General features: G+C 35.3%; 2 protein-coding genes across 2 annotated transcripts in view; both read left to right on the forward strand.

The window, feature by feature from the left end:
- The first annotated feature begins 263 nt into the window (after positions 1–263).
- Positions 264–7,952, forward strand: LOC102665295 (uncharacterized). The gene is made up of 4 exons (XM_006581473.4): positions 264–1,429; positions 4,239–4,386; positions 4,473–6,141; positions 7,572–7,952. Exons 1-3 carry the CDS (start codon positions 480–482, stop codon positions 5,988–5,990), a joined length of 2,616 nt encoding a protein of 871 aa, XP_006581536.1. The 5' UTR covers positions 264–479; the 3' UTR covers positions 5,991–6,141; positions 7,572–7,952.
- A 4,215-nt stretch (positions 7,953–12,167) lies between these two features.
- Positions 12,168–14,459, forward strand: part of LOC100810620 (5'-adenylylsulfate reductase-like 4) — a 4,217-nt gene continuing 1,925 nt past the window's right edge. The window contains exons 1-3 of the mRNA XM_006581474.4: positions 12,168–12,844; positions 13,106–13,293; positions 13,387–13,511. Coding sequence (XP_006581537.1) covers positions 12,635–12,844; positions 13,106–13,293; positions 13,387–13,511 — 523 coding nt within the window. The 5' untranslated portion in view covers positions 12,168–12,634. The remainder of the gene's footprint in view (positions 12,845–13,105; positions 13,294–13,386; positions 13,512–14,459) is intronic.

Raw genomic sequence — 14,459 nt, forward strand, 5'->3', positions numbered from 1 at the left:
TATAATATAATATTTTAGTATAGACCACAAATAATCAATACAATATAATATTGTGTTGTATAAGATATATATCTATTATCATTTGATATATAACCCGTAAAAAATTAGATTGGAATTGAAGTCATATTTAAAATTTAAAACAAATTAAATTCAAATCTATTAAAATTAACCCTCAAGATTTCGTTGTGGACCTTTATTGCTCCGAGCGATATTGGGCCCTACGCTTTCAATTTCCCTTGTCTCGGACATTCAGTCGATAAGCTCTGTGAGGGGAATTCAGGGTTTTAATTATTCAAATCTCGAAGCGTTGTAATTATCCCGAAAAAATATACAATGAAACCCTTATAAAAAGAATAGTGAAAACGTACACAGACAGTTGAAAAATTGGAACTTGAAACAAACGAAAAGAGAGAGGCGTACAAGATTTACACCAAATTCAGATTCATTTGCAACCACGGTGGCCATCGCCAGCAACGCCCATGGCGACGCCGGAACCGGAACCCTCCTCCGACCACCGCATCGGCTCTCTTCCCCTCGTCGACCTCCGCCTCCTCTCTCAACCCGAACTCTACACCCTCTCCCTCTCCGGCGCCACTCACCGCCACCGCCGTAACAGCGACGATGACTCCGTGATTCCCAAAATCGACCGTTCCAATTTCAACGAATCCGCCGGCAGCCGCAAACAGACCTACTCCAAACTCCGCCTCAACAAGCGCAAACAAAATCCCGCGGTTCCCGCCTCCTCCTCCTTCCACATTCCCCTCCACATTTCGGAGCCTGAGGAGGAAGAAAACTCCCGAATTATCGCTCTGCTGCACCAACTCTTCGGCGTCGAGCCTCTCCGCAACAACGCGCCGCGCAACAACGATGCGCCTGAACGCCGCCTCGTTCCCGTCCATGTCGAGTTCAAACAGCCGCCTCCGATATCCGTGGCGTTGTTCCAGAACGTTCCGATTGACGTTGTCCCGGACGGCAGTCAGAGGAAGCGGAAGCGCGGGCGGCCGCGGAAGGACGAGAATTCGGTGACGGTTTTTGTTGAGGAACCGACGAAGGTTACCAAGGAGGAGAATTCTCTGACGGTTTTCGTTGAGGAACCGAAGAAGGTTACCAATGAGGAGAAATCTGTGAAGGTTAACGGTAACGGCGAGGGGAACGCGGCGGTGGCGACGGCGACTGTTAACGAGAGTGTTGGTTTGGATGAGGATCTGTTTGAGGTGGAGTTAAAGAGGAGGGCGCAAGGGTTGGAGACGGAGTCGCAAGTGATGGAATTTTTGGAGACTTTGAATGGAGAATGGGCGAGTCAGAGAAAGAAGAGGAGGATTGTGCCGGCCACTGAACTTGGTGACATGTTGCCTGCGGGATGGAAGATCGTGATTATTGTTATGAGGAGGGCAGGGCGTGCTTCCGCTGTTTGTCGCCGTTACGTAAGGTTCTTTCTGTTCCTTTTTTCCTTTTTCATACAGTCTCTAATTGCATGCAATAGGGCTTTGATTGGTGCTTCAATTTCAATGACTCTATACTTCAAAGTTTGATTGTGTATGTTTGAAAACTGGTGAGAATTGTGTAAGTGCTTCTATGCAAGGTTTTTAAATTGTGATTGCTCTGGCGGGTTCGTAGTGTTATTTGATATCTTGGTAAATTGTGGACAAATGTAGCTGATGCGTCCAAAATGGCGACCATGGAAGGCTGAAAACCTTGACTTTGCAATCAAAATCACGGTTGTGGACTGTTTTTTTAAATGTGTTTTGAGGATGGGGATGAAGGAACAAGTTTCTGTATTTCATCTGTAACTTTATGATAAAATGTGACGATTGGTGCCTGTGTCTGAGTTCAGGTGTTCCTACTGCCAGAATTTTTTGCAGTTTCCCTCTCAAATTCAGATAGTACCTTTAAAATTTGGTTAGGTTTGCGTTTGAAAGGGCGTGCAAATATCATTTCTAGGTCATGGTTGTCAAATTGGGATTTGAAACTTGAATTTGAAGGCCTATTTCCTAAACCGTTGCCTTATCGCGAATAGTAAAAATTTATGATCAATCATTAGAATACCATAAAAAGGTATTGTAACGTAAAAAATCATTAAAATACACATTGGCATTTGAAGTCAAATTTCCTCGTGTCAATTCAGTTGGTTAAGCTACAAACATGAATTGTAAATGCATGACGGGTTTGATTCCTCGCAATGTGTTCCGCCCCTTTCTGTTACTTTATCCTTTCTCTTACCTTCCACCTTTTGAGCCTCCCCTTGGACCAAAAACCAAAGTCATATAGCATTATAGCTAATAGAGTGAAATATAAACTTTAATATAGACCAAAATTCAAGTCATAACAGCAGTGGCAAAAATAAAAGAGGGAATGCATAAGTTATTTGTATAGTCCCTTAAAAAATGCAAGTCACTAGATGATCAATATGGATGGTTCAAGGTGCAATTTTGTGATTCAAACGATTCAAGGTGTGTATCAGCACAAAAAACTATTCTGGATGCATAGCAGTCAATAGTTCCGGTGCGGAGTGGAGCAGGCACCCACTGCTCCTGGATGTTGTGGCGCGGTGGTCACATTTCCAGTCACTCCAAAAATCGTGAATGTTTCGTGAGTGATAGTCACGATTTGCAGTCGTGATTTGCATTGTAGGGTTGGGGGAAGAGACAACCCTAAAGTCGTTGTTTTTGGCCTTTTCGAGGTTTTTTAATGAAGGATAAAACTGTAAAAACATGTCTTACCATTTGACCCACATTTTCACTCCTTTCCCTCATTCGTTTCGATCCCATGCGAGCCCTACCCAAAACCCATTCGCACTTGCACGAACGCCAATCTCGTGAACCCTAACCCTGCACCTGATCCTTGGCACTTATAGTGGTGCTTCTGGCGACGCCTGCACCCGTGTTTTTTCCCTGTTCAGCTTTTGTTTTATTTTCCTGATTATTGTTTGTTGTTTTCGGCATAGTGCTTACCTGTTATTTTGCTGTTTTGGACATAGAGATTTGATGTTACTTGCTGTTTTGGATTGGACCTATGTTGGTTATGAAAGTTAATCTGAATACATTTTTAAATTTAGGTGTTTTTAATTTTTCAGCACACATGAACACACACACACACACACACACATCATGTAATATAAATTTACTTAAGGATCAAAATAGCCGTCATCCCACTATTGCTTTGCTGCTATAGCATTTTTGGAGGGCAGCCACTCCGTGTCGCTATCCGTTATTGACTCTTACGTGTGGATGTGATATGTTGAATTACTGTATCTTAGAATTGAATTGCATGAATCTTATCACCATTCATACTGATGGCAATATATATGAACTTTTATGTAAAGCACATTTCTTTGCACATATGCCATGAAAGAAGGAAAAAAATGGCAACAGGATAAAAATTCTTCCTGTTTCCTTTTTCTAGGTTACAAATAGATGCATGAACACGAGTCTAATTGATAAGAGGAATAGGTGGTTTCCAAAAGGATAGATTAATTTAAATCCCATTGCCCTATCTCTTTGGACATTGTTTGAGTTTATGAATTATGAACGAATGCAAACTACTCATCTCCTTGCCACTAGTCCACTCTACTAATAGAAAGAGTTTCAAGATGTTAAATTAAATTCTAACAAAAAAGTGAAAAAAATCGAATATTGGATTTTAGGGCCCTTTTTCAAATCAATTGAAATTTGAAAAAGAAATCCATTGTTAAGTTCTTAAGTGGATTAGTACATTTGGACTCGTCATCAGCTTGGGCTGGGGCATTGGATTGGATCATTGGTTCAACTAGTAAGCCACTTGCCAAACTGCATAAAATAGAATGAATATATAAATATTTAATTTAAATAAAGAATGCATAACAGAAGACATTTCACTATAGTAAGTTCAAAATATAAGTTTGCAAATTCAAAATATAACTAAAGACATTGATTTTATAAAGCCACTTGCAGCATTTTTTGTTGTTGTTGTTGTTGTTAAAAAGTTATAATGAAATGGATGGAGAAATGAAAAGTGAAAAATATTGGGGATTTGAAGTTTGACATTAAATAATTAGTCATTAAGAAATGAAATTGTTTTAATTATTTACTCTTTTACGAATTACTTGTGAAGGATGAGGATATTTACTTTGTTGCAGCTGTAACCTAAATTCTATTGGTTCTAATTGTAATACATCATATATTGACTATTGCTTTCTTGTGGTTATAACTGTTATTTACATTGGATTCTTATGCAATTTCTCTAATTTTGATTCCATCCAGTCCTGATGGACACCAGTTTGAATCGTGCAAAGAAGCTTCTGCATACTTGCTTTCTGTTTCTGGTGTTCAGGATAGAAGCCATTTAAAATCTAGTTATACTGATGGTGCTCAGCAATTGTCCAGTAGTATGAACAGGGCATCTGAAAGTGTAAGCTAATATTTGCAATGTTTTATTTCTTTTTTTCTATTCCAATAACAAAATGAACATGCTTAATTTTTTAAATACATGTGCAGAGTGTTGGACATGTCCCCACTGGAGACATGAAGACTGTTGCCAATGCTAGTTATTTGTCTTCAGCTGGTGCACCTATAGACTCTAGTCATGAGAAGCAGCCCCTCGTATCATCATCAATTGGGAGTGAAAATTTCATTAGTGATCTGGCTTTGGGATGTAAATTAGGAGATGCTACTGGTGGAGCCTTTAGAGACTTTGACCATCAAACTGAAGATAAACAACTATCGAAGGCTGATAAGAATGATGAAAATTCAGTTCAGGAATGTTCTCTTGTGGAGGATAGAGCTTGTAATGAAAACAGTGAGAAGTTGGTTGGTGTTGTTGAGTCTAGTGATGCTGCATGTAATCTTTATATTCCTTTGGTTTTCTCAACTCCTTTCTCCAATAATAATAGTGACAATGGTCAACTTTCAGATGAAATAAATGCTTCCACATGCATGAAAGGTGGCGTTAGCAATTTTGCTAGTCACGATAGAAATACTGGATGCCATGAAACTGTTTCTTGTGGAAATGTGCGAGCACATGTTGACAACAATGGACTTGGGCTTTCTGTGAAATTAGTGGAAGAGAACATTCAGAAACCAAGTTTTGAAAGCAGCATGCTGGCTCCAAATTCCGAGGGGAAAATACTTGCTGGTAAAAATTTAGAGGATACAAATCATATCAGTTCATTGGAGGATACGGAGATTAGAGATGGAAAGGCCGTTAAGGATGACAAACAACAAATTATTTGTAGCAGAGACCAGACTGAAATTAAAGATGTTTCTACTGATGTTAAACTGCAGAGTAGTTCTGAGGGTTGTTCACTTGTCTCATCTCATAATGAACTTAATACATCTAAAAATAATATGGACAAGACACAGACTTCCGAGCTGAAGGACTCTGCTGAGGAAAATATTTTTGATAGTGATTTATTTAGCTCATCTATTGATGAAAGAACACATGTTCACAGTGGCTACATTAGTAATGTTTCTTTTAGCTCTTGCACACATGCATCCGAGTATGGTGGATTTGATTTTGCTTCTGATCTTAAACTAGCTAAGGATGTTAGTGATAATCATATTCTTTCAAACGAGGAAGCTGTGACAAGGTGTTTACAGGAAAGGAGTTCCTTGAATGACCAAAATAGCATGATGGACAATATGTTGCACAGAAGTTCTGAAAGTAACTTATTTGCTCTAACTGGTAATCAGCACTCTTGTGCTTTTCATGATAATGTAAATATCTCTGATGGAACCTTTGATGCACTCAAAGCTGTTGATGCTGGTTGCATGGAGCCTCAGTTGGGCATTGTTTCTTGCAGCAATATTGCTGTAGATGCATATACTACTGCAAGCATTATGCAGGGAAAACCACAAGGATGTGTATCTGTTCCTCTTGGTGGAAATATATTAAACTTTGAGAAGCCAAGTGATGATGGTGTTAATAAAGCAAATAAATCCTGCTTACCAGAGACAGCTCAGAATGAAGTTGAAATATTCCAAACTGAATCTATGGGTCTGCCCAAATTTCGGTAGCAGTTAGATTCAGATGCAGATGTGGTGACATGCAGTGCAGGAAGCAATTTCTTAATAAAACTTGTATTATAGATCTGCAGAGTGTGCTGGTAACCACAAGGCTCTGCTTGTATATTCTCAATTTCCTATTGAAGATGATATGCTAGAAAAGGTAATGATTATATTTACAGTATAATAAATTTTTTTCTGCTGAAGAACTGATTTGTTTCTCAGGATCCATTTATTCCTCTCTTTTCAAAGTGATTTTGAAATTCATGATGAAATTAAACTATGAAAATTATTTTCTTTTAATGTAAATACTTGGAAAATTAATCTAAAAGTAGCTAAAGCCAACACACAACATATTGTTGGCATTTCCATGAACTCCTTAAAATGTTCCCATAAAATAGTAGGAATAAATATTTTAGACATGGATGGATTTTGTATATTTAAAAAGAAAAGATTGATTAAATTTGTTTCTTGAGTTAATACCCTTGTGCAGTTGTGCTTATGAGTTATGGCTTAAAAATCTTTTGCCTTTTTGATCTTGTTAATAGTTTTGGCTCATACTTTCTGGATTGCAATAGAATTCATGTCATCAATGATATCATTGATAAAACAGACATTGAAACTTGTCTAAGGATTCCTCCTGTAGCAATCAGTGGGTAGACAAATAATCAAGAATTTGTCTTAATACAAAATAGCCGAGGTTTGAGTAAATGGTGGTCATATACAGTTCTATTTTAAAAAAAAAATTTAAAAAATTCTAGTTATGCCTAACAAGTAACAAGAACTTCTTTTTGGTGGCTGTAAGATGTGTAATGTGTTAGAAATTTGGAATGACATTTCTGTCTAGAAATACTTGTAGAATTTAACACTAAATTAACAGCTATTCAATGGCTGAGGTTTGGGGACCTCTGCATTGAGAACATGGAAATGCCATGCTCTAGCAAATTGCAAGAATGAATATCAATCATAAATAATTATAATTACACTTGTAATATGGCACCTTTTGTTGCTTTTAGGCTTAGGTGTAATTGTGTAACTTTGATCAGTTTCTTGCCTCTTTTATCATGAGAATAGTGAAAACAGTTAAGCCAAAGATTGAATTTTACTATCGTCTAGTTTCAATGTGAATGGATGTAACATGTTAAAAGATCTTGTGTTGAAAATGGCTGTGTGCAAAAGTCATAATTATTTTGTATAGAGAAGTGCTAGGAAAACACTCTCTAACACACTCCTTCAAAGTCATTCTCTATTTGGCTAAAATTTATTGAAAACTATAAAATCAAGAGAGAGAATAATTAAATATGATGTGGAATCTCCAAAATTTTATCATTTTCGATAAATTTCAATCAATAAGAGTCTAAAAAAAGTGTGAATAGAGGGTGTTGTTTCTAGCATTTCTCTTTTGTATATATAGTAGCTCAATTTGAAGAGATTTGCTTATGAAACTTAAATTGAATTGTGTTTTGTCTTCTGCTAAATACCGCACAATGAACTATACTGTAGATATTTTCTTGTTCTCTGGTTACATGCTTTACGTCTGCAGCTGATGACTTTCTAGGGTTTCTAATTTTCTTTTATTTTGGGACAAAACAGATAATTGCGATGGCAGCATTTTTTGTTGTTGATAGATTCAGCTGGTGGTGCTGGTGGCTTCTCCGTTCCAGAGGTTATTTAGGGGTTCGGGTGTGATGCTTTTGCTTGCTTCTTGCCAAAGCTCGGATACCATTTTTATTTTGCAAGGAACAAATTTTCCTTAGGTCCATTTTAGCTCAAAAACATATTTTTTTTAACAACTGGTAGACTGGTATACTGAAATCGAATTTTAGGTAGGCCATCCTTCAAATGAAGGAACTAGTTTTTCCCCTATTTTTTGAAAGAGAAATACCAAAATTATCTGGTGATTTTCGTCTTTCACATGTGGATCGCTCTTTGCATAACCATTATTATTGATACTGTTATGGGCTTCCTATCCAATGGATACTGCCTTCTTTATTTTTCATTTTTATCCCGTCTCGTGTGTTTTCTAGAATTTCCGCGCAATTACACCCTGCTCAAAATACAACCTTGCACTTAGCAGGAGGATATTCTTTTAGATTCTTGTGTTTGAGCTTCATTTATAAAAGTGAGGCTTGCTAAACTATTTTATAGAAGCAATAGCGTGGTCCATGACGGACAGGTGAGTTTATATCCGTTAGATATATATTAGAAAATGGATGGGGGCTGAATGCCGTTCTAACTGAATAAAAATGAAAAAGTCAGAATTTGGATGAGTTTGCTGGCATAATTGGGATTCATAGACTCAAAATCAGAGAAATCCTAACGCTGCTTACCACAGTTTTTTGGTACAATCCTCATCAATGACAAAGTCGCTGTCCTTGACTGTTTAAAGGCTCTATGACTTCATTATCTTTCATTGTGGACTTCACGCTTAAGGACCTTTGCTAGCGCATGATGGATGTGTTGCCCAACTTGTAGTGGTTAAGATCGAGTCTTCCTTCAACATCGTAGACATTGCCCAGCACAAAATAAACCTCGCGAATGTGCCTCTTGCGAATAAGTTTTTGACAGGCTTCTCACTCAAAGGAGAAATCAAGGTGTGGCCAATAGGCTTTGATAAGCAGGAAGTCCAAGTAGTTCAATGGAGGCACGCTTCATGTACAAGAGCGTAGAGAGAGACGGTTGAATTAATTGCAGATGGGAAGAGGGGTTGTTCGACTGATTTCATGTTCGTGTAAGCATTAGCAGTGCCTTATCTTATAGCAATGGAGGCATTCCTTGAATTGCAACCTGTCAATGGAGGTATATTCAGGCATAATGCTATATGTCAGCGCACATGTTGCTGGACCGAAGGCTCATCGGTTCACTAAATCTATTAAGTTGGATGATTGCTTTATTTATGAAGCCAACGGTCAAAGTGACATCACGTGCATGTTTGGTTATTTGTTGCAAAATTAAGTTTGAGATAAAAATTATTTTGCTAACGGATTATGATCCTTGTTTTTGTATTTATTTTATTTTTGTATGTTGGATTTGTATTGTAATACCTGTCACAACAATTTCAATCACAAACCAAACATTTACAACTTCATTTGGAAAGTTGGTTTGCTAAAAGAATAGAACCATTTAGGTTCTGGTTTGGAAAATGATAAGTAGACACTCAAATGTTATTTTACACCTAAGGTAAAAAGATAGAAGAAAAAAAATATAAATATAATACGTGATAGTGATATGATAAGGAGAAATAAAAAAATACATGTTAAATGTGTCAATTATAGCAAAAGAAGTATTTAAATATCAATACTCTTTCAGTTTATTGGCACAATATAGTGTCTCCTTATAATAATCTATATTAATTCTAGAGGGTAACTACACGAACATCTTTGCCTAAAGCTTAGACATTCACAACAGCGTGATGGGACTTAAACATGGAATGGAAAAAACTTTTTCCTAGAGTTACGGTGAACTCCCCTCTCCCCCTTTTCAAATCACAACATTGTTGCTTACTTATATCTTGGAACTATTCTTTTGAGTTCACCCATGAAACTTTCTCACATTTTCGCCTAATATCTTGGAACTACTCTCTTGAGTGGAATAATAACCACTAAATGCTCAGGAAAAACTAAAGATATAGAATAAAGAGGTTTTTAAAAATGTATTATAAAGAATAAATACTCATTTGTAGACTCAATAGGATATCTAAGAAACTTGCTAATGGTTCTAATAAATTTATTCAAGAATTTTACATTTCTTTGTGGGAAGAATGCGAGAAAATCTTCTAAAGAGAGGAATTATTGTAGTTCCAAAAGTCAAGGTGCAAGTGACTTAAGCAAAGGGTCATAAATACAAAGTTTTTTCATGGAGTAACTATTGTTGAAAGGCTATGAAATACTTAATGATGCTTTCCAAAATGAAAATGGATAGTCGGTAAATTCTCCTCGAGACCTTGATATCAAGAGAAATACTGGATAATGAGTAGTAAGTGTTATTAGAGATATCACGCACAAGCTTACTGAATTGCTGAAAACTTATTGATCTTTATTTGCTCCCACACTCTAGCTCTAATGGTGTATAAACCTTGTGTTTTTTGAAAAATCTTTGGTATTTATAGGATGGATTCAAAAGTGTTCATTTGATTTATTCATTGAGAGAAAATGATAGTTGGAGACATTAAATGTAACATTAAATTTCTTTTACGGATTAGTCATTTTGACGTGATAAAGTTTTAATGGACTTTAGATTGATATTGTTAACTTGTTGTCAAGTGCACCAAATTTGTCATAAATAATAAAGTATTCAAAAATCTGAGTATTTAATCCACATGAACTTTATTCGTACTTAGATTGATTCAAATTCAATTTAAAAATAAGAGATAAAGAATTTAAGATAATAGATAAAGAAAAAGATAGGAGATACGATAAAAAAATTTAAGATAAAAATAGAAAAGATAAAAGATGATAAAGATAAAGATAAAAATAGAAGACAAAAAGAGATTAAGATGAAGATAAAGAAAGATAAATTTAGAATGTGACAATGTTGAGACTTAACCTGACTTATTTGTCTAAGATGTATTATTTTAAATTTTTCTCTATCAATTTGCTAAATTTCTCAGAGGATGACAAGCCTATTGTACTTATCTATCTCCCAAATGTTATTGTAAAGACTCAATAGATAAAATGCATGAAAGTTCTAATTATAGATGTTTACTTTGACGTATGAACATAATGCAATACTATATGTCTAACAATGATTTTATTAAGATATTTCTTTCTTTTAGTTCTATTGCCCCCTGTCGACTAATCCCTAAAACTGATGCATGTACCCTTGTATTTCTATTAAGGATTACCCTATGTCAAGCACATAACCCCTAAAGATGATGATGTAAGGATGAATGATACATGAAATTAAAATAAGAAAGGATAATAGAAAAAAAAAACTATTTGCATTGATTAAAGTGTATAATACATCTTTTGGAGTGGTTTAAAAACCAGACCCTAACTAAGGGTTTAACCTCTCATAGCCATAAGAGACCTTACACTTGAAAAGAAGTTTAGAAAGTGATGGAAGATAAGGGATAGAAGAAGAAAGATTTCTCCTAATAGAGATACACAGGTGTTGGAGTGGACTTGAGCTAATACAAAAAATCTTCCTTGTTCATATCTTTGATATTTTTTAGATCTTTTTTTGTTTTTAATCTCTCATTTTCCTATCTACAAGTTATAAATAAAAAAATATCAATTCCTAACATTTAAGTAAAAAATAAATTCTAAATAAATATTTTTAAAGATATTTTTAATATATTTTTGTTATAAAAAATAATTCATATTTAATAGTTATCATATATGTTTGTCCAACTCATAAGGTGTTTCATAAAAAAAACTCTTCAATATGTGTGAGTAAATTCAATGTATAATTAAGTATTTTTATGAGTCTCTTGTTTACATGAGATTTATTTTAGCAGCTCTTTCAAGTGGCTACATTAAATGATACATTCATAATGTTTATCCTTAAACATGTTTGTTCCATAAAGGACTTTAAGTCAATAAGCTTGTGCAACGTATATTATAAGATGCTCTCATGGATTATAACAAGAAGATTAATGAGCATCAAGGATCCTAGTAAGAAGCTTGTGTAATTATAATCTTTAATTTTTCGGTGGAGTTTTGAAGTATTTCATAAACTTTAATTTCTTATGTTAACTATAAGATTAATTTTTTATTTAAAACTTAATCATATTTAATGACTTAAAGTTATTCTTTTAAAGTTGTGTTTTGTGAATATTGAACTCATTGTATTGTACTCATTAGCAATTGGTTCAAATAATACATATTTTTTTATTGAGCAAAAAGGAAATATATATATATATATATATATATATATATATATATATATATATATATATATATATATATATATATATTCTAAAAAGTGAACCCATCATAATGGTATTCTTATTCTTATCTTGAATGAAATTATGTCACGTGTAAGATGCCTTTTCATCTAAACTAAGAAGTACAAGAAAATTCTTGCATATTTTATGATATTCAATAAAAATATAAAATTTTAATAGTATTTATTTGAAGAAATATTAAATTTAAACACAACCACTATCGTGTAAAACAATTCATGTGTAAAAAGAAAAAAGTAAAACAACTTATATAAGCAATCAATATATCATTGAAAGATCAGAAAAGAAAAAAAAAGTAGAAATAGATAAAAATTAATGAAGTAGTTAGTAGTAGTAATTTGGAGAGAATAAAAAATAAAAAAGAAGAGAAAGTGGAAGACTGAAAACCAACCAAAGTGCTTATACTGTTGAACGCAAAGGCGATGAAACAACAAGAGATAAAGTTTTATCATCATTCTTTCATCTGTGTTGTGTTGTTTTGTGTGTGCAATCCTCATTACCATTGCCGCCGCCACCACCACCGCCTATCACCCTCTCATCCACCAACTGATACCCGTAACTTCTTCACCTTCCTCTCCTTCCCCAATTTAAAACTAAATAAAAAAACTGTCCACTAAGGTTGAGGCACGTCACCATCTCGTCCTTCCCCTCGCTCATCTCAAATCCATGGTTCGGAATTAGGGTTTCCATTTGGATTTCGCAATTCTGGTGCCCGATTTCTTGACTCCGAGAGAGGGAAAAGGGGAAAGCGATGAGGATGAGGATTTGGGTATTGGAGATCGTGTTCGCCATATTTCTCTGTGGGACCCTCTCATGCACCGCCCAACCTCATCATAATAGGGTTTCTCTCTCAACCACCACAAGTATCTGTCCCGCCGGCTCCCTTCTCGATTTCGTCTTAGGGTTTCCAGATTCCACTTGTCCCCTTCTCAATTCTCTTGGATCCATTGCCGTCATCGAGGTAATTCCGTTTTTTATATTCTCTTTTTATTATATAATTATAATTTCTTTAGAAAAAAATATAATTGTAATTTTGGCATTAAAATTGTTTTTTTGGTATTAGAAGACTCAAGAATTCGGAGTTGACTATGTTTGTCTCCGCCTTTTATAGTTCTGTGTGGAGCTGATGCACTGTTTGTGTCAAATTTAGATTTTGTGATGTGAGATAGTGATAACTGTAGTACGAGTTTTTTTATTGAAGCTCTGCATTGGTAATGTGCAGGGAGATGAAGTTTCTTTGCAGAAGGCTCTGAATATGGTTCACAAGAATAATCATGAGTATGTGGCTGTGCTCTTCTATGCATCCTGGTGTCCTTTCTCGCGGGTGTTTAAACCGATTTTCTCTGTTCTCTCTTCGCTGCATCCTTCCATTCCTCATTTTGCCATTGAGGAGTCATCCGTTAGGCCCAGGTTTGTGTAATTTGTTTTTGGTTTTATTTTATTTATTTATTTTGTTCTTTCTTTATGGATTATTTTAATTGAATGCCAATGTGATTCTTGCAGCATATTATCCAAATATGGTGTCCATGGTTTCCCTACGCTGTTCATTTTGAATTCTACCATGCGGGTTCGGTATCATGGGTCCCGGACGCTTGGCTCACTCATTGGTTTCTACAATGATGTTACTGGTAAGGCATGCTTTTCTTTTTCCACTAATTATCCTTCCGTTGGGATTTTGTGTGTTGTAATCTTGAGTTTTTTCTTCATGTAAATCAATTGTAGCTGCAACTTTTACTTGAGATTCTCACAAATAATTCATTCAGTTCATGATGGAGTTTAACTTTGATCATAGTGCTCAATCAATTTGTAAAGCTTTCAAAACACAGACACATATATGATTGATTACACTAAAATCTGATTTCCAAACATGATCCCATGGAAGAAATGGATGGATTTATCTGACACAAGAGAATATGTTGTATTCAATTAATTGGTTGATTGATTTGGTTATTAATTAAGCTTAAATTTTTATATTTGATTGTTGACACTCTTTGGCTAGGCCTTATTTGTCCTGTACTGCAATCAAGTCATTACTACTGTGTCTTTCACATTTAGGGGAAACCATTGTGGCTTTTGAGTGTGGGGGCATTAAATGTCAACATGCCATAAAAGAATGTGAGCATGTTAAATGCAAGGGAATTTTAAATCCTATGTGGTTAAACCCACAGACCATAGTAAAAGTTGATCATTGACAGACTTTGGTCATGCCTTGTCTGTCCCATACTACGATCAAGTGATAACTGTGTATTTCACATGAAAAGGGGAAACAACTGTTGCAACATGGGAGTGTGGGGGCATAAAAAGTTCACTTGCTGTAAATACTGACTGGAGTATTTCAAAATTGAAGAGAATTTTTTATGCAAGCAAATTTTATATCCTACGAAGTCAAGCCCACAAACCACAGTATAGTCCCTGATTTATCTTCCTAATTGCAAAACCCTGCAAAATCCTCATTTTTGTTCCTACAAAATTTTACTAAATTTGCCTGGGATACCATCATCCTACACCACCAGGACAGAACTTGAATTTTCATGCTCAAAGAAGAATAAGAAAAAAGAACAAGCACCAAACATCGA

Source organism: Glycine max, chromosome 6 (genome assembly GCF_000004515.6).
Source record: "Glycine max cultivar Williams 82 chromosome 6, Glycine_max_v4.0, whole genome shotgun sequence".
In the NCBI taxonomy this organism is placed as follows: domain Eukaryota; kingdom Viridiplantae; phylum Streptophyta; class Magnoliopsida; order Fabales; family Fabaceae; genus Glycine; species Glycine max.

Excerpts from the sequence above, each read along its gene's own strand:
- LOC102665295 (XM_006581473.4), top strand. The coding sequence starts at position 480 with ATGGCGACGCCGGAACCGGAACCCTCCTCCGACCACCGCATCGGCTCT. Across the intron at positions 1,430-4,238 it reads GTTTGTCGCCGTTACGTAAG|TCCTGATGGACACCAGTTTG; the intron begins GTTCTTTCTGTT and ends GATTCCATCCAG. Across the intron at positions 4,387-4,472 it reads TGAACAGGGCATCTGAAAGT|AGTGTTGGACATGTCCCCAC; the intron begins GTAAGCTAATAT and ends ATACATGTGCAG.